The sequence below is a fragment of the Pseudorca crassidens genome, chromosome 11 (assembly GCF_039906515.1).
Source record: "Pseudorca crassidens isolate mPseCra1 chromosome 11, mPseCra1.hap1, whole genome shotgun sequence".
Classification (NCBI taxonomy): Eukaryota; Metazoa; Chordata; class Mammalia; order Artiodactyla; family Delphinidae; genus Pseudorca; species Pseudorca crassidens.
The window spans coordinates 68,795,222-68,815,999 of NC_090306.1; the positions used below are offsets into that span (position 1 = coordinate 68,795,222).

At 37.1% G+C, this 20,778-nt stretch overlaps 1 protein-coding gene across 6 annotated transcripts in view; it reads left to right on the top strand.

Moving 5' to 3' along the window:
* The window catches only part of ACSS3 (acyl-CoA synthetase short chain family member 3), a 144,488-nt gene that overhangs the window by 13,543 nt on the left and 110,167 nt on the right, over positions 1-20,778 (top strand). For all 6 annotated transcript variants that reach the window (XM_067697458.1, XM_067697463.1, XM_067697459.1 and 3 more), the window contains one exon: positions 20,569-20,713. In XM_067697458.1, the coding sequence (XP_067553559.1) occupies positions 20,569-20,713 (145 nt within the window). The remainder of the gene's footprint in view (positions 1-20,568; positions 20,714-20,778) is intronic.

The window sequence follows — 20,778 nt, forward strand, 5'->3', positions numbered from 1 at the left end:
AGATTATCATTTTTTAGTCTTTTTTTTTTTTTTAGTAAATATCTTAACCAGATAAACCAAATTTTATTTAACAAAGAAAGCCCACTGGTTAAAAGTAATAAAAGACAAATATTATATGATTTCACTTATATGTGGATTCTAAAAACCAAAACAAATAACAAAACAAAAGAAAAACTGAGCTCATAGATGCAGAGAACAGACTGGTGGTTGCCAAAGGGGAGGGGGTTGGGGGTAGGTGAAATGAGTGAAGGTGGTCAAAAGGTACAGACCTCCAGTTGCAAGATGAATAAGTCCTGGAATGTAATGGGCAGCGTGGTGACTACAGTTAATAACGCTGAATTGCATACTTGAAAGTTGCTAAGAGAGTAAATTTTAAAAGTCCTCATCATAAGAAAAAAGAAAAAAAATTTGTATACCGTGTACTCAAATATCGAATCATTATGTTATATACTGAAATTAATATAATGTTATATATGGATTATACCTCCATTTAAAAAACAAAACGAAAGAAAGAAAAAAAGTGACAGTTATGAGATAACATAAAAGTATTATTTCTCTAGGATACATTTATGGTATTGCCACAAATGATAAAAATGTTAATATTTACATTGTTGGGAATAAAAGCTGATCTCAATCTGATAAAAGCTTGAATTTTAGAAAAATGCAAAACTGATTTTATTATTATTTTAAAATGTTGAGTTCTGACTGCTCAAGATCTTCGACATATATCTACTCTAAACATCTCATTTCACCTGAATATTTCAAGAACTGTTTGAAATGTAATTTGTTGTTACAGCCTTAGATCTTACAGCCTAAGATCCAACTTAATGAAATTTCCTTTCCTTAGTTTAATTTATAAAAGGATTAATTTTAAAATTAGAAAAAAAAAATTTTAACATCTTTATTGGGGTATAATTGCTTTACAATGGTGTGTTAGTTTCTGCTTTATAACAAAGTGAATCAGTTATACATATACATATGTTCCCATATCTCTTCCCTCTTGTGTCTCCCTCCCTCCCACCCTCCGTATCCCACCCTCCCTATCCCACCCCTCCAGGCGGTCACAAAGCACCGAGCCGATATCCCTGTGCCATGCGGCTGCTTCCCACTAGCTATCTACCTTACGTTTGTTAGTGTATATATGTCCATGAGAAAAAATTTTTAATTAGGAAGATTTTCATTTTCTTATTAAATATCTAGTTATTTCAAATATTGTATTTGATGGAAATGATAATACTCAAATCAAAATCTCTTAAATCCTAAAAGATGATTTTACTCTGTACATGTGTACTTGTATGAGTGTGTGTGCATGCACATATGTGAGTGTGTTTGTGTGTGTTGAAGTGTTACACAATACAAAATATATTATCACAGTAAGAATAGCACCAGTAATACTCCTTACCATAGTTTTTTTAACTTCTCAAGAGAATACATTCTTAAAGAAGAATTTAGGGAAAGTTAAGTAACTAGCTCATGTTCACTTAGAATGCAGGTGGAAGATCTTGGATGAAAAACCAAATCTGTTAGACTTTAGAGTGTATCAGCTTCTCATTGTGTCATATTTCCTCTCCAGTTAGTCCTGTTTTATCCTCATACTACTGGTGTTAACAGATTTAAAAGCAAGTCAGATGCCCACACACAGACACACACACACACACACACACACACACACACGTTTGTTGACCTGTTAAAAGTGGAGTTTTTTGGTTCTAGAACTTATCCATTCCTAACTCAATTGTTCCTTCATTTATTCTCTCATTCTTTCTCTTGTTCACTCATCAAATGTTTGAATGCCTTCTACATGCCAGGCACTATTCCAGGTGCTGAATGAGAGTCCAGGTAAAGTATAACTTTGAGGTATGATTTCATACATCAAAGAAAAAAAGTGTTTTTGCTTGTAATGAGATAGCTTTCATTTTCCTGTTTAATAAAAGGAGAGTAATCATGAGTGATATTTAGTTATTATTTTCTGAAAATATGGGTAATAAAATTTGCTTTTATTTGACAATCTACTCTGAATTACCTTTGACTGTTGAGGTGTGAGTAACTAGAACACTCAGGCTCACATTTTGATGAACAGTGGTCATTTTGTAACCACTGAATCCTTTAATAGATAAAAGAGTCAACCAATTTTAATTTTATCCCTTTGTGCAGCCTCTCATTTTCTGCTAGAGGGGCTAACACACAGGAAGGTGAAGAAAAGACAAGTAACAAAAAAGAGAATAAAGAGACATAATGGGCTTGGTTAGCACCAGCTGGATAGTGAACTCTTGGATAATTGAGCAGGCTGCACTGTGTCCAAGTTTCAAATTATCGAAATGTGAGTGGAAAATGTTTTATCTATGATATGATATGTAGATAGTGGCAGAATTGGCAAGGATAGAGCAAAGATGTAGTTTGTGACCTTGTTCTTAGATTTTTTGATGATAAAACTAGGGAAAAAAGACAAAAAATGTGTCTACTTTTCTTTTTTTATTAGTTTTTATTGGAGTATAGCTGCTTTACAGTGTTGTGTTAATTTCTACTGTACAGCAAAGTGAATCAGCTATACGTATACATATATCCCCTCTTTTTTGAATTTCCTTCCCATTTAGGTCACCACAGAGCACTGAGTAGAGTTCCCTGTGCTACACAGTAGGTTACTTTTCTTAATGTTTTAACTTACACTCAGTGGTATCTGGTTAGTTAAGTTGGATTTAGTTTCTGTCTATGTGTAAAGTTGTTTTGGTGAGAGTGAAGGTGGGAAATTGGAGGGGATATAATCTGGCTTAAGTAAAGGAGCAGCGGTTTTATAATCATAAAGCCTAGGTTTGAGATCTAAGTTTTGAATTACTTTTCATTGACATTTGTTATTCAAAAGTAATTCTGATTGAAATTTAGGTTTATGCTTTTCCCCCACAAAGGTGCAGTATTACTTTAAGTTTTAATTAGATGAACTCAGGAAAGCCAAAATAGGTGGAATATCAATTATAGTTCAATATGTAAATAATTCTTAGTATATATCTTGGTATAGTCGGTATATTTCCCTTCAGTCTTTTATTTTCTTTTTAAATTTTTATTTTGGAATTATTGTAGACTCATAAGAAGTTGCAAAAATAGTAGAAAGAGGTCATTTGTACCCATCACTCAGCTTTCCCCAATGGTAACATCTTACATGGCTATAGTACATTATCAAAACCAAAACTGACATTTGTACGATAGTTAGTTAGATGGCAAACCTTATTCAGATTCACCACCAGTTTTTGTACACACACATTTTTGTATGTGTATGTGTTGTGCCTTTTAAAAATCTATTATATCTGTCTGTTTGTCAGTCTGTTTGACTCTCTGGGTCTCTATTTTTGTTCTTACAGAAAAATAGAATTATACTGTTCTTATTGTTTGATAACTCATTTTCCCACTTGGAATAAGTTGTGATGTTTCCATTCCTCTATTCTTCTATTTCATGATTTTTAGTGTATGCAGAATATTTAAACATATTGGGTGAATGTAAGATTATTTATTTCACAATCCCTTCCTGTTGATTTTTGGGTGGTTTCTCTTTACTTGCAGAAATACTTGCTTTTCTGGACGCAGCGTTCCAAAGATTTCTCTGTCCCTGTGTCTGACTGTCCATCTGTTTCTCTCTGTTTCTTTCTTTCCTTCCTTCTTGCTGATGAATTCTTAGAAGATTTCTGGGTCAAAGAGAAATTATACACTTTCTGATGTATATTGTCAAAATATTGACTCCACAGTCTTTTTCCTTATGAAACATTTAGAGAATAAATAAAGGTAATAATTTAGTGGACCCTGAACATTGGGCGTTGTAAACTCTTAACATTGTGCGTTGTAAACTCTTAACATTGTGTCACATTTGCTTCAGATCGTTTAATTTAAGCAATAAAACAAACAAAATTGATGCTCCCTGTGTATCTCCCTCAATTACATAGTCTTTGTAGAAACAATCTCAGAATAATTTACAAGGCTCAATGGGAAGAAAAAGTTCTTTTTAGACCTTCTAAAATGATTGATTGTATCCTTCCACTTTAATAAGAGCTTGTATAGGACATCTCTCTGTGGACATGAGCTAAGTGTGCAGAATGAGTTAATGAATGTGGTGTCTGCCTTCTGGGAGCATCAGCTGTAGAGGACAGTTTCATCAGAACATTGCAGCGTATCATTCTGCCTGAGTTATAGCCTTAAAGAGAGAGAAATGGATAGTTAAGATGAAGATGTAATATGAACACAGAAAAAATATGCAGTCCTAAAGTCCTAAGGTTTAGAGCACATTAGTTTCAATCCTTACCTATTTCTCCCCTTTCTTCCCATTCCTCCTTAACCAGAGCAAGATGACACTGTCAACAAATTGGCTTTCTCCTGCCCTGCATGGTGCTGGGGCTGCTCTCTCTTCTTTCTCCCTCTCCCCCTTTCCTTTTTGTTCCTTCTTCATCACGTTGTCATGGCTATCATTAGGATTAAATGCTAAAAGGCATCTTCTCTCCCTTCCAACAAATATCGGTTCACATTGGAGAGTGTACCTCCTCTTCTGCCCCCTCCTGATTCCCTGGATGGTTCTGAGGTTTCAGGGTTACCTGCTTAGGGTCCCCGTGGGCATCCTGGTCTCTGTCTGGTTTTCTAGGAACCTGCTCTGATTTGGAGTTTGGTTCCTTATGAGCTCATCATGACCTGTTTCCGAGTCGGCTGGTTGAGAACCACTGCTCCAAAGAGTGTCCTAAGTAGCTGTCTTGAATAGGGCTGACTGATGAAGTTTACTTTCCTTTCGAATGTACTTTTAAACATATATTTATTGGGGATTATATTTAAATTTTAATAAATTTATGCTTTGAAATTTAAACATGTCTATCTTCACTTTTACATTTGACCTTTAGTTTTAATTATAATTTTATCTTTTCCTCATTTGAATTGAGCTGAATCCCATTTCCTTTTGCTTCAATTCTTTGTTTTTCCTGCATTTCCTCTAGAATAAAAATAAAACAAGTGTCCTCATCTTCTGCTTTGAATTTAGCTGCCAAGCATGACTCACAACCTGGGGATCTTTAGGATCATTCATTCATGCCTTCTCTCTCTGTTGACAGTGGATCCAGTTCAGATAACAGGTATTGATTTCTTGAAAGCCTTTCTTTTTATTCTTTTTCCTGTTGGCTGCATTTCTCACTGGCAATTCACTCAGTTTTAATCCGAGATGATCTGGCAGAGGTGTAGATGCCTGGGCTGTCCTTTCATGCTGAGATGAGGGCAATCTGTGGCGAAAGCTAGTGGGATGGGGCCAGGTTCTGAGTGTACTCATGTGGAAAGTATCAGTAGGGCTAAAGAACAGATTTCTCTTTGCGTTATGTTTCCCTGTTAAAATATTGTCCTATAGAGAGATGTGCTTTCCAACTACTTTTACAAAAACAATATCCTAGTGGTTCAATTAACATGAGGTTATTATGCTGCCCCAAGTAAGCAGTTACCCAATTTGGAGGGTTTCCCGGAACAGTCAGTTCATACTGCCCAAGGCCAAGTACCTGTAATTTAGATGGGATGTCACAGTGTGAACAAAGCAATATGATGCTCTCTTAAAAATGCTTAAAGCCTTCTCTGTTCGTGTGCAATAGTAGTCTTTTGAGCGCGTCATTGTTTTTGCTGAGCAGTTACCTCATGAGACTCTTTTACTTATTTGTGTTAATGTGTCAGAAGAGTACTACTTCAATTCACATTCATTCACACTTGTAACATATATTTAAAAATAATTATTGAGGGACTTCCCTGGTGGCACAGTGGTTACGAATCCGCTGCCAATGCAGGGGACACAGGTTCGAGCCCTGGTCCAGGAGGATCCCACGTGCCGTGGAGCAACTAAGCCCGCGAGCCACAACTACTGAGCCCGCATGCCACAACTACTGAAGCCCGCGTGCGTAGGGCCCATGCTCTGCAACGAGAAGTCACTGCAATGAGAAACCCATACACCACAACGAAGAGTAGCCCCTGCTCACTGTAACTAGAGAAAGCCCACGTGCAGCAACGAAGACCCAACACAGCCAAAAATAAAATTAATTAATTAAAAAATGTTAAAAAAGATAAAAATAATTATTGAGAATTTGCTGTGTGCCATTAATGAGCTAGCACATGGTCTTTGCCCACAGGAAACAGTGTCTAGTGAGGATATAAGAATTACTCAAATTAGCACACAGACATGGAAAATTGGAAATTCATCATATTTTCCCTGGAGTGGGAAAGCACTGGGTTCCAGTGTGCCATGTGTTAGTTTGATAATTCTGGGAAGTTATTTGACCTCTCTAAGCCTCATTTCTCGTCTGTAAAATAGGAATAACACTGTCTTCCTGAAGGGGTAGTGCGTGGATTAAATGATTTACCAAACTCAGAACCTGGCACATTATCGGTAATTAACAAAATGTTACTCCCTCTCTTACTTCAAAATTATGTATTTTTCTTTCTTATTTCAGGTGTCCCTTAAAGAGAACATAAACCTGATACACAGAGATGATGTGACCTCAGTTTTCTTTGATGCACCCTTCTTCCTACTTCTAGCTCCTTTGATTTGTTTCTATACCTCCCCCACATTTTTTTTTTAATCCTGTTACTTTCTAGGCTAGTCAGTAGATCCTCACTGATTCTGTTTCCTCGTTTGCCTCCCAAGAGTGACCTGAAATCCCTTTCTGAAGAGGGCATTCCCCTTTAATGGCCTCCCCTTTCTTAACGAGGTATTCAGGGCTTTTAAGGTAAGGTTTGCAGGGCTCTTTCTTGCCTTAGCTCTTGTTATGCTCCCACCCCAAAACACACATCTCTTCTTTCAGTGGCACTGATGCACTTGGACTTCCAAAACAGAACCTGAACTTTGCCCTGTTTTTTACTTTCCCATTTGCCAATGCCATTAAAAAACAAACAGTATTTCCATTAGTTTTCAGTCCCTGTTCCCTCAGCTACCTTCATGTTTCACCCTTCTCTTTTAATAAAATTCAGTTGAAAGATTTGTACAAGATAAGAGGAGCTAGAACATTCCCCTTCTCTTTACATGCTAACTTCTTGGCCATGTTGTCTATTCTCCAGGTCCTCCTCTCCCTTACACTCTTGCATCCACTGAAAGGTGGCCTCAGGCCTTGTCACTCTACCCGAATTACTCTCCCAAAGTTCATCAGTGCCTATTTGTTGCTTAATTCTATGGACTGATTTGAAGTCCTTACCTTGCTTGGCCTCTCTGTAGTATTTAACTCTGGGGACCACATCTACCTCTTTGAAATTCCCCACAACTGTGTTGTTCAATATAGTAGTCAGTAAGCCATCTGTGGTTATTTAAATTTAAGTTTAATTTAATTAAAATTAAATAAAATTTAATTTATGTTAGCTAATGATGCTATTGAGTATTTGAAAGGTGGCTAGTGCAATTGAAGAACTAAATTTTAAATTTTATTTACTTTTAATTAGTTTGAATTTAAATTTAGCCAGCCACTTGTGGCTAGTGGCTACCCTGTTGAGCAGTGGAGATATGAAACACTTCCATCATCACAGAAATTTCTGTTGGACAGGGCTTCTCTGGAGCAAGGATTGGCAGAGTTTTTCTTTAAGGTGCAAAATGGTAAATATGTTTGGCTATGCAGGCCAGATAGCTTCCATTGCAACCGCTCTGTTCTGCTGTTGTCAAGCAAAAGCAGCCACAGAGAATATATAAACAACTGAGTGTGGCTGTGTTTCAATAAAACTTTATTTACACAAACAGGTGGTGGTCCAGATTTGGCGTGAGGCTAGGGTTGCTGACCCTTCTAGAGTCCCGGTTTCTTTGATAGATACTTTTTTCATTCTCTTCCTGTTTTTACTCTAAAAATTTTCTTTTCATTCTTCTGTATTTCTCAGATCTCTCCCTCATTTCCATCTTTATCATCACACTTGATTATTGCAAAATATCTCTATCAGTCCTCTCTCCTCTTGTCCTGCTCCAGCTCATTGTATCCATTGCCACAAAAGTGTTCTTTCATAATTCATCTAAGCCAGATGCTCGTTTGTAGATGTATGTAGTGATAGTAATCACCTCATAGCATTACTGAAAGGAGTCAATGAAATGTGTATAAAATTGTGCTCATGGTGGGTGTAGAGTTCTCTCACATTAACTCATCCACACAGAATAGTGGTTGTGACTCAGAGCCTGACAGCCTGACATCCAGTCCCAGCTTGTCACGCTCCAGTGTGGACCTCAGATAGGCCACTTAACTTCTCTATACCTCAGTTTCCTCATCTGTAAAATGAGGGTGATATTAGTATACACACAGAGTTGTTAAGAGAATTAAATGAATTAATTTGTATTAAATGCTCGTAGTATTGTCTTGGTAAGTGCTATGTAGTTGGTTTTTATTTTATTTTCCTAGTTTCACAGATGAGGGAAGAAAGGCCTAGACATGTTAATTTGCCTACAGTCATACAGCTAGTAAACAACATGTCTGAGATTTGAACTCTGGCCTTTTGACTTGAAAGCCCAAGCTGTTAGCTATTGATGCATTACTTACAACATCCAGCTCTCTCCTTACCACATATCTGCAGTTGGAATTAAACTCTTTTTTATTGCGCTTTCATCATACTTAGTTTGTACTTCTGTCAGGAAATTTGCCACGTTTTGCTTCTTCTTATAGTTATTGCAAATTAGTCTGCCTTTCAGAGTGGAGAACATGTACCCAGTTATATTTTTTCCCCTTCCTTCACAGTCTCAGTTCTAATCGACAACAAATTATTTACTGTTAAATTTGTTGAACAGAAAAATGTTTTAAAAGGGTTATTGACAGTTAATACTGGGGGTTATAATCTGCCATAGTCTTCTTATAAAATAATGAATTATCAATTATAAAGATTATATGTTCATCACTATTTTAGTATATAGATTTAGTGTTTTAGTATACAAATAACCAAATGTATTCATCATCTTTGAATTGTTCTCAGTATGTTGGCTTCAGGTTTATTTAACTTTTGAAAAAGAGCTTGGAGTTTGTTTTTGTTTTTTTCTGAAACTGTGATGAAATGAAGACCCACATAGGTCATCAAGGAAGGAAATTATAATCTGATCTGAAGGAAGTAAACTCATATCAGAAGGTAAATTATAAGTTAGACTTTCCAGTTATTTAATAATGAAAATTTGCAGAGTACAGAGCAGCTGAGAGTACAGAGAGGGTTACAACATTGTCACCACTAAATATGGTTGTGCTGGAGGAAGCTTTCAACAGTTATTTTATGCAAGTCAAAATATGACAGTTTGTGAAAGAGTTTCATAGGCTACACTGTTGAAAGTATATTAAATCAATTTTATTCTTGGCAAAGGAGGCAGTGGTGGAATTGAGAGGAACATTTTAGACTTTACCAATTTAACTTTACATTGCTGGGTAATCAAATCCACAGAGTAAATGCTATCAATTTTCCCCTCTGACACGAGGATTATTTATTTTTTTTGAGTGTCAGCATTTTATTTCCTTTTGTAATGTTTGAAAACTGACAATAAATACATGCTTAAAAAAGAAAATTTAGCCCTCAACAGAGGGGAAGTTGATGGTTATAGGAATTGATGGGAACAGAAGAATCATGTGAAAATTTGCCAGTAGCTTTTTCTGGCATCCAGAGATCAAGACCATGGCGCTTGTCAGGCTCCCTACCTCTTAAAAATCTTTTAGACATCCACCCACATTCACTGACTTAGCCCAATGTGTGGGTCAAGTACACACTCCAGTCTAACTCATTTGATGAAGAAAGCCAAAGTCAAATGCAGGGTAGGCTAGAATCAAATATTAGGAAAGACAGAGAAGACTTAGGTCAGCTAAAGTGAAGAACAGAAGAAATACAACTCGGCAGATTTTTTCCAAAGAGCTGAGTCCAAGGTTTTATGCTAGATGTAAGCTAGCAGGGCTTGATGAGAAAAAGGCAAAGGAAAATAGAAAATTATGTTCAGGACATCTAGAACGAATTTCAGAACCTTTCTTTTTTTTCTGAGCCCTTTCTGCATACCCTCAAGCCCCGCCTCTGTGAACTCAGACACTGATGATGATGGCTTGTCTCTGACTCCTTTTCAAGGAATCTAACATTACTGTAGTGACTATAGAATTACACTAGCTGAGATTCCTCCTGTTTCGTTTGTCCTGGAATGCATCCCTTTGCCTTTTAAATTATGAAATATGACAATTTTAAAGCTTGTTTGAATTTGTGAAAATTTATGGATCTTAAGACTTTTGTATCAGGATAGATTAAGTTATACTGTAGGAATAAACAACCCTCAAATCTCCCCGTTTTAAAATAGCCCAGGAGTATCTCACTTATACTACAGGTTTATCTTGGGTTACCCAAGAGATTTGCTCCATGTCATCCATCCTCACTCAAGGATATAAGCTAATAGTGCAGTTGCCATTTGGAGTATCCTTGTGGCAGGGAGAAGGAGAAGTTGTCAGCATGCATTTGCTCTTGAAGACTCCTTGCATTCCTTCTGTTGCCATTGCACGGGCCAGAGCAAGCCACATGGCCACACCTCATTTCAAGTGTATATGAAAGTGCAGTCTTACAAGTGCCTGGAATGAGGACAACCAAAATGATATGGACAGCAGGAATGATGACCACAGATTTATGACAGATCTCTCTATGTGATTTGAAGATTCTATCTAGCTATTTATTATTGACTGTTCAGCTGCTGCTTGAAGTTAATACCGGTGAGAACAATAAAAAGAAGGAAGTTTTTATGGTCCAAATTTTAGTTCTTAAAACTGAGTTTAGATGTTATCATAAGTGTAAGAAATGCTTCTTTTTACCAGAAGAATATTCAAGAAGGTGTTTTTATTAAATTAGAATGTTTTTCATTAATGGTAGTTATACTGATTATAGAGTTGATGATTGAGTCACATCAGGAGACAAGCCATCTAGACTGTTAAAGCTTTTAATGTTATTTAAATATATTTAAATCATGTATTCAATATATAAATACATGCTCATAAAAATTAAATAACAGAGGAAGTACGTGTCATATAAAAATATAGACCATCCCTTCTCCATACTGTCCCCTAACTTTCTCTTACCCAGAGTTTACTGTTAATATTTTCTTGTCCATTTTTCTAGACTCCTTCTTGTGCTTTTATGCAACAGAGATGAACATGTAAGCAACTTGCTTTGGTTAAGTTAAAAGTACATTTTGGAGATAAGTATATATATCCACTCCTAAATTGCTGAACTAATTTATTTGCTTACCAACTTTACTTGAGAATGCCAGTTTCTCTTTTCTTTCACCAACAGTGTGTATTATATTTTTATACCAATCCAGTTTAGAAAAATGGCATCTCATTATTGTTTTAATGTTCATTTTCCTGGTGTTTGTAAGACTGAGCACTGTTTTTATGTTTATTGGCCATTATCATTTTTTTTCTCTATGGGTAGTGTGCTGAAATTCTTTGCCTATTGGATTTAAATTTTTTTTCTTATTGACTTGTAGGAACACTTTAAATATTATTGAAGTTGCAAATATACCTTTCCCCTTGTTATTTATATTAAGAGTATGCCCTCCCCACACCTCAGCTTTATTTTGTCTTCTAACTCATATACACACACATAAATGCACACACATACACACACACACACACATATGCTCATCTGAGTGTCAAGATTCAGCAGGTAGCTGAGTACATTTCAAAACCCAAGTAAGGATCCTTGTTCACTTGTCAATGAATACAGGTTTTGATTGCTAGAGTCATTCTTCCTATAATTGTTTGAGGGAGAAGAGGGGATTTCCATGTGGCAACCGTATGTAGAGTTTCTAGGCCTCTTAGAAGTTGTACAGAGCCTTGTTCCTATTTTACAGGTCCTGAATCTTTGGGACGATCATCCATGCAGAAATTATACTTAGTTTAGAAAGACTTTAGACAGGTTAAGTATTGTATGATGTGTGTGTGTTTGATTATGTCTTAATTTTCCATCTAAACATCAATGCCCATTCTTTATTCCTACCTCCCTCTGATCTGGGAGTTATTTCAGAGTTTTATTGAGAGAGGTTTTTTTTTTTTTTTCCGGTACGCTGGCCTCTCACTGTTGTGGCCTCTGCCGTTGCGGAGCACAGGCTCCGGACGCGCAGGCTCAGCGGCCATGGCTCACGGACCCAGCCGCTCCGCGGCATGTGGGATCTTCCCGGACCGGGGCACGAACCCGTGTCCCCTGCATTGGCAGGTGGACTCTCAACCACTGTGCCACCAGGGAAGCCCGAGAGAGGTTTTTTGGTGAGCCTTTGTATTTCCTTCTTAGGGTTTATAGGTTCCTCATGAATGTAGAGTATTCTGTGGTATGGCTCTATAAATTTTTCTACACCTTCCTTTTCTTCCTTTTAACTTAGCAGTATATAAAATGTCACGGAAATCTTTCAGTATCATACCCTTGGATCTGTCATGTTTCTCATGATTTCTGGATTAAGCAGTCACTTTGCTCCTATCTGTTTTATATGTTAAAATTTTTTTCCACTGTTCTGATCTGGGGCTAGCACCATTGCTAGTGGCTCCATATTGCTTTCAATTTTATTTCAGGTTTATATTTTTTTCTGTTATTCAAGTAGGTTATGGGTTACATTCAGGTTGCTTCCAGTTTTCTGCAGAAGGAATTCAGGGCAGGGGTTGGGTAGGATAAAGAGTATGAAATTTTTCCTTTCTGCAACAGAATTAAATCTGACTGAGTTTAAAAAGAGAGCTAGTCAAAGACTCTATTGGTAGAATATTCCAGTAGTTCTATCTAGTAGCTATATAGCCCTGACAAAGTTGCTGATATATGTATATGTGTGTGTGTGTGTGTGTGTGTGTATGTGTGTGTGTGTATATATAAAATACTAATACGTATGGGAAGAATGCAGCATCACAGATGAATGAGGACAGTAAGGATTAGTCAAAAAATGATGCTTGGCAAATTGACTACTGATAAATAAATATAATTGTACTGCCACATCATAATATATATATATCTATATATAATATATATACACACATATCATAGTACATGTGTATAATATATAACAGATTTTACATACAGATTATATGCATATATGAATAAATTAATGGTACATTTAAGGTATCAATATAAAAAATTAAATCAGAAGAGAGTAGTATGAATTATCTTAGAGGGAAAAATTGTGAAGGAAAATTATGAGTTTATTTGACTACATACAAACTTAAAATATCTTTATATCAGGAAACACTATGAATTAAAATTAGTGAATAAACTGAGAATATAACTTGTAACAATGTCAGACTTAATTCAATGTCCTATATAAAGAACTTTTAAAAATTGGTAAGACAGGGCTTCCCTGGTGGTGCAGTGGTTGAGAGTCCGCCTGCCGATGCAGGGGACACGGGTTCGTGTCCCGGTCCAGGAAGATCCCACATGCCGTGGAACGGCTGGACCCGTGAGCCATGGCCGCTGAGCCTGTGCGTCCGGAGCCTGTGCTCCGCAACGGGAGAAGCCACAACAGTGAGAGGCCCACGTACAAAAAAAAAAAAATTGGTAAGACGTGTTTAATACTAGTAATCACATAAACCAAAATTAAAACTTCTAAAACTGCTGCTAAAATTGCAGAAGATTGAGAAGAATCTGTGTTTAGAGGAGTGTGATAAAATGAACTTTCAGGTAATGATGACGGTAATATAAATTGATTCAATATTTCCGGAAAGCAGTTTGGTTGTTTGATGTGTGAAAGTGTGTGTGTGCTTGATTGTAGGAATCTTGCTGGCATATGTAATAAAAAGCAGTGTGACCAATATTTCTCTACAAGAAACATCATCCTGGGATCATTTTAAATTACGAAAATATTGTGAAAAGGAATTTGCAACAATGCAGGGTAACTTTGTGCTTAAATAGTGCTGCGGAGGCTGTTACTGAACAGCAGTTGAATGGAATATTATGCCTTCATTAAACGCATTCTGAGAGTTGTTCAGATCATTGGAAAAAACCCATAATGTACTATTAAACATAGAGACAGAATATTTACATATAGAAAATATAAAATACTCCAAAGTATATTTTCTCAGTTTTCTGCAGTGAGCATTAGTTATTTTAATAATCTGGGGAGACAAACCATTTAAAACCTTCTCATAAATTTAGAAGGGGTACTGAAGAGACAGCACATAGAAGGCATTCAGTTGACATTTACTGAAATGATTTGATTTTAACTGAAATAAGAATCTTCTCACAGTAGAAAAATCAAATCTTTGAGCCAGGAGGCCCTTTGCAGGTCACTTGGTCCAGTCATCCGCAGTAAACCAGTCCTTAAATTTAGCCAGTTTATAGTGGTATATTCATTACCTATAACCATTTCTGGAGCCATGCCAATGTGTTACTTCCTCCAACAGTTCTTGCTTAACACTGCTTGCAGGCCTTTCCCTCTGCTTGAATTTCCTTCCTGTCTGTCCCAAAGGGTACCCTTAAAATTCTTTAAGTTTCTTTAACGGCATCCTTCAAAAAGAAAATGCTAGGGTACAAGTAATTTAAATATTAAACCACCCAAAATTTGCAAATAATTGGAAAGAAAATCTGAAGTTCTTTGAGTATTGCCTGTAGAGTTACTGCTGTTTGATGTTCATGGGGTTGGTTCCGTAAAAGCTGCCTTTAGCAAGTTGCTGTCAGATGAGTTTCCTCATACATAAAATGGGGTTTACAATAGTACCTACCTCATAGGGTAGGTTTTTTTTAAAGTTGAAGTACAGTTGATGTACAATATTGTGTCATTTTTCAGCTGTACAACAGAGTGATCTGACAATAAAATACATTATGAAATGATCATCATGATAAGTTTAGTAACTGTCTAGCTCCATACAAAGTTACTGCAGTATTATTGACTATATTACATCCTTATGTAGTATACTACATCCCTGTGACTTATTTATTCTATAACTGGAAGTTTGTATCTCTTAATTCCCCTTCACATATTTTGCCCAAACCCCTATCCACCTCCCCTCTGGCAGCTACCGATTTGTTCCCTGTATCTGTATGTCTGTTTCTCTTTTGTTTTGTTTGTTAATTTGTTTTGTTTTTTTATATTCCATATATAAGTGAGAATATATGGTATTTGTCTTTCTTTGATGTATTTCACTTAGCATAGTACCCTCTACGTCCAATAGCACAATTTCATTCTTTTTTATGGTTGAGTAATATTCCTGTGTGTGTGTGTGTGTGTGTGTGTGTGTGTATGTATGTATGTATATCTTCTTGATCAACTCAACACATCTATTGATGGACATTTAGGTCGCTTCTGCATTTTGACTATTGTAAATAGTTATAAGGGTGCATATATCATTTTGAATTAATGTTTTTATTTTCTTCAGGTAAACACCCAGAAATGGAATTGCTGGATTTTATGGTAGTTCTGTTTTTAAGTTTTTGAGGAACCTCCATACTGTTTTCCATAGTGGCTGCACCAATTTACATTCCCATCAACAGTGCACAAGGGTCCCTAGGGTTGTTTTTTGATTAGATGATTTCATACACATGAAATATTGATCTAGAATAAGGGATCAATAAATATTACTTAGAAACTTTCGGGACAAGTTGGACAAAATGCACTTTTTCCTATTCATCCTGTTAAATATAGCTAAAAACATAGGACATTATATATAAAATACACATAAGAAGACTCTGAAAGGAGGAGAGAAGAAACCAAATCAGCTAGGAACTTTGGGACATGAGAAATGACATGGCACTGCGTTCCTTGGGTTTTCTTTCTTGTCTTATATATCCTATACTGAGTGCTGGAGAAGGTGGCAACCTAGAAACACCAATGGGTGCAGAAAAAAAGTTCCAACAAAAACGTCTTTGGACCTTCCCCCTCAAAGATAAAAGGGGTGGAGAGGGACAGCCTGCCAAGACGACATTTTTGGCCAGTAACTTCCCTAATACAGTCAAACACTATGGAAGGCTCTGTGGCTCCCATCCCATCTTCACCAGTGAAAAGGTGATAGAGAACCTAGACTTCTACTCTTACCAGGCTGTGACAAGGTGTCCTAAACATCGCCACCTCCCCTGGTGGTGTTAGAGAAAGTTATATCAGGAATTGGAACTTTCATTATGGCTAAGATAAAGAGGTAAGAAGGATCTTGCCCCTGGCATTGTCAGTGGAGTCCATGTGGGGAGGCGAAATGAGGTGCCATTCCCCACTATCAGCCAGGATGATGTAATGGAAGCCTAGTGGGATCCTGAACTTTTACCCTAGCTCAGCAGTAATGAGGTACCCCTTACTCTCATGAGTGTCAGTGGAGGCCTAATGGGGGGCTGGAACTTACACCTGAACCTGGTGGTAATGAGTTGTCTCCCTCCCCCACTGACACAATATCAGAGGAGGCCTGATAAAACAGAAGATTTAAATACGATCTTTAAATAAGCTCCAGAATCTCCTAATAAAATACCTATAATGTCCAGGATACAAACAAAAATCACTTGTCATACCAAGAACCAGGAAAATATCAACTTGAATGAGAAAAGCAATCAGTAGATGCTAACACTGAGGTGACAGAGACTGGAATTATTGGACAAGGATTTTTAAAGCAGCCATCATAAAAAAATGCTTAAACGAGCAACTACGAACACATTGGAAACATTTTTTAAAAAGCCTCAATTAAATAGAAAAACTCAGCGAAGAAATAAAAGATGTAAAGAAAAAAACAAATGGAAATTTTAGAACTGAAAAATATGATAATGAAAATAAAAACTCACTGAATTGGTTCGACAGCAGAATGAAAACCACAAAGGAAAGGATCAGTGAACTCAAGGATAGAAAAAATATATATTTTTAAATGAATGAATTAATAGGATATTGTGGACTAGGACACCAGTCAGGATGTCCAGAGACTTGAGTTGCAGGTATGGCTTTTTCCAATTCTTAGCCAAATGTCCTGTGCATTATTCTTTTTAAGACTCCATTCACTCAACTTTAAAATAAAGTAGTAAAAACTACCCTGGCTACTGTACATGGATCCTAAATCCAAAGTGTCTTGAAGGTTTACTAATATTTTCATTCTTCATTTATCAAATATTTATTGGGTGCCTAATATATAGATCCTCAGACTATAAGGAAAATATAGTCTCTGCTGTCAGGTTATAGTAAAATGAGGGAAACATTTAAGTAAGTGGACTAATTGTTAATGTAATATGATAAGTAGTATTGTAGAGATATGTGCACAGGTCTTTGGAACTACCTGGGAGAGGGCGGTGGTAAAGGAGAAGGACAGCCACAGAAAGAACAGCCACAGAAATTCTTTGAATAATGTGAACTCTAGGAATTGCACATTTTGTAATTCAATATAGCTGGAGCATGGGAAGTTGCATGAGGGGAAATGAAGCTGAGTAGATGAAGGGTCTTTTATATCATCTAAAGATATATACTTTTTATCCTGAGCTTTATGGAAAGGTATTAAATGAGTTTGAGTGCCATTTGATGTGATAATATTTAATTTGAGGAAAGACATTCTAGTAGCAAAGGAAGATGACTTGAGAGGATGGGGTAAGACCTAGGGCAAGGAGATTAACTAAGAGAAAGGAATTGTAACCCAGGTTATCAATGAGAGAACTGAACAATTGCAAAGACAGATGTGACAGTACATACAATCGATAGAATGTGGAGAATGAGGGATCAAATTTAACTTTTGAGTTTCTATACCTTGCAGTGGGTGCAAGGTGGTTCCTTGAAATATGGAAAACAGGAGGAACAAGTTTGCAGTTGAGATGGGCTGTGAGTTGGAGGTGGGGTGAAAATGATTATCGTTTTGGACGTATTATTATTTCCAAGGAGAGATGTCCAGCAGGCTGTCGGCTATAAGGGAATGGAGTTCAGAAAGGGGATCAGAGCTGGAGCTAAAGATGGAAGTTGAAACCATAAAAGTATAGAGATCACCCAAGGAATGTACGTAGAGTGAGCAAAGGGATGGATACAGAATGTTAGAAATTTCTGTCAATTAAAGATTTGGCAAAGGAAGGAGATTTCATGAAAAATATTGTTGGTTCGCAAACTGGCCCCCATTCATGGAGGGCAAGGAGAGCCCAAAGAAAGGGGCAGGCCCCTCCAGAATGGTAGGTGGGTGGCAGATTTAATAAGCAAGGAAACTTGCATCTGAGGCGTGTCGTGGGTGGCCAGGAGATCAGTAGATCTCCGCACCCACCCACAAGAATCTTGAAAATAATGTCCTTATCTGGGTTCAGACACATATTCAGTCCAGATGGACTCAACAACACATTGCTTTCTCAAGACTATGTCCTTGAAACAGCTACTAGTATGGGAATAGTAGGTGGCACACATATTCCAAGGATGGGGGGGATCCTCTGATTGCCTGGGTCCAGCTGACAGGTCAACCTGGGGTCACATACTCTCTGTGAACTCCTTCAACAGAAATCTAGAAGGAACAAGTAAGAAGTAGATAAGGCAAATGACAAAGTGAGTCCTCCATGAATCTTTGGAATCGAGTGGGCTCCTTGTTTTGTGAAATGTTATGGGCATAATTCAATATTGAGCACAAAGAGTGGTAGAGTAGAAGTGGTAGATAGAGGATAATGACATCATCAAGAAGTGTTCCAGTGAGTCTGTCTTTCATGTGTCTGAAATGTATTCTTTTCAGAAATAAAAGCAGAAACACAAAAATATGAATAAGTATTTTGTGGGAAAATTCTATAAACTATCTTTCCTTATTTCTGCCAAAATATTGAGTAAATATTTTTTACTTTTTCTTGGTGCGTTAGTTAATTATAGCCACAGTTATGCTGCATATCACCATAAAAATCTCTGAGCCATAAGGTATTTATTCATCAGTTAATTTGTAGGTTGTCATGGGATCAACACAACTGGAAATGTTATTTTAAGACAGGGGTCCTCAACTCCTGGGCTGCGGACCAGTACCGGTCTGTGGCCTGTTAGGAACCGGGCCACACAGCAGGAGGTGAGCGGCGGGCAAGTGAGCGAAGCTTCATCTGCCGCTCCCCATCGCTCCCCATCACTCACATTACTGCCTGAACCATCCCCCCTGCACCCCCGCTCCCCCGGGTCCGTGGAAAAATTGTCTTCCATGAAACCGGTCCCTGGTGCTGAAAAGGTTGGGGGCCGCTGTTCTAAGACATGTGTCTGGCTGGGTTGGGCTCCTTGCTTCTTTTGGGCTCTGCTCCCATCTGCAAATACTCATTCTTGGCACCAGGCTGAGGAGGAGGCAGCAGTAATACCTGGAGGCTCTTCTCCTGGAGAGGGTGTAGGTGCAGGAGAGCAAGCCGTCGTGTCAGGCGCTTTCAAGCAAGTGCATGCTTCATGACTGCTTATTAGCCAGAGCTGACATCACATGGATGACCCCAAAGTCAAGGGAAGTTCTCTCCACTGATGAAGATGGAGGCAAGAGGAAGAGACAAAATATTTTTAATAGAAGTAAGGGTGAGGAGAAGAGACAATGTTTTTGAGCAAACATCAAATCTATTACACTTGGCAATTCAGAATCATTGTATTAATTACTCATTGTGCTGTACTGTAAGGTCATCATATTCACCATTACTGATGTATACAGGGTCACTTGATGCTGATTAAATGATTCCTCCTCCTACTGCCTTCTGTATCTGTTATTTCTTATTGCTGCCACTGTATCTATAGGCATTCTTAATTCCCTGCTTCATTTCACACAGGGCTCTTTGAGTGAAGACCTGACAGTGATACTCAGCTATTTAATGGGACTTTTTCTTGTTGCTTCAATATTTTCCTCTTGTTATTTTGCATTTTTATAATATTTGCTAGTCTGACATTGGAACAAATGGACCATTACTATACTTGTATTTTGTATCTAATACTCTCCTTCTAAAAAAGTGGCAAATTCCATGCTCAGGAAAATGAGCTATATTTTCTTAAAAATTTTCTCCATCTATCTACATTATGTCTTTATTTTCAAAGGAACGCACTCAGCAATTGAGATAAAGAGTGGTGAATTGAAAAGTTTTCAAAAAGCTATTAATGTTTTATGTGCATTTTGATTGTTTATTCAGATTATGAAGCATTTCACACATGCAGAAAAGAACTAACCTATTGTTTGTGAAATTGGGGGTATTGCATTTAATTGAAACAAACAAATATGTGTGTGTGTATATATACGCGCACACACACACACACACACATATATATATATATATATATACATCTTTCAAAGAAGAATTGATTTTTCCAGTAAGTCTGTCTTTTTACAGCAGGTACCCAAACTTCAGTCATGCATCTACTATTTGCCCTCTCAGCTTAATGCATCTGTGCTGCACTTATATACAATTCATTTCATCCATGTAAAGTAGATTATTTTGGTGCTGTGTACTCTAGTTTCATCCTAAGCAATAAAATCCACAAAATTGTCACCTTGAAGTGCGAGGTATATTTTCTTCTTGTGCACATGAAAATAAATACATATTTATTAAAAGTGTCACTTCTGTACCATCTTAAATAGTTTACAGCCATCATTACCTGACATAACATGCATGGGGAAACACTTTTAAGGGCAGCTCTGCCAAACTAGGACTATAGAAACCTAGTTAAGTAACAATATATATTTTGAAGTCATTCACTTTTACTTTCCAATTATTTTTCAGGTTTGTGGAAGGGATGCTTAACATTTGTTACAATGCCATCGATCGTCATATTGAAAATGGTAAAGGAGATAAGATTGCTATCATTTATGACAGTCCTGTTACAAATACTAAAGCCACTATTACCTATAAAGAAGTCCTGGAGCAGGTAATATTAAAAACTTTCTGTACATGTTATTTGGAAATCATACAGAAATTATTTAAATAGCATAC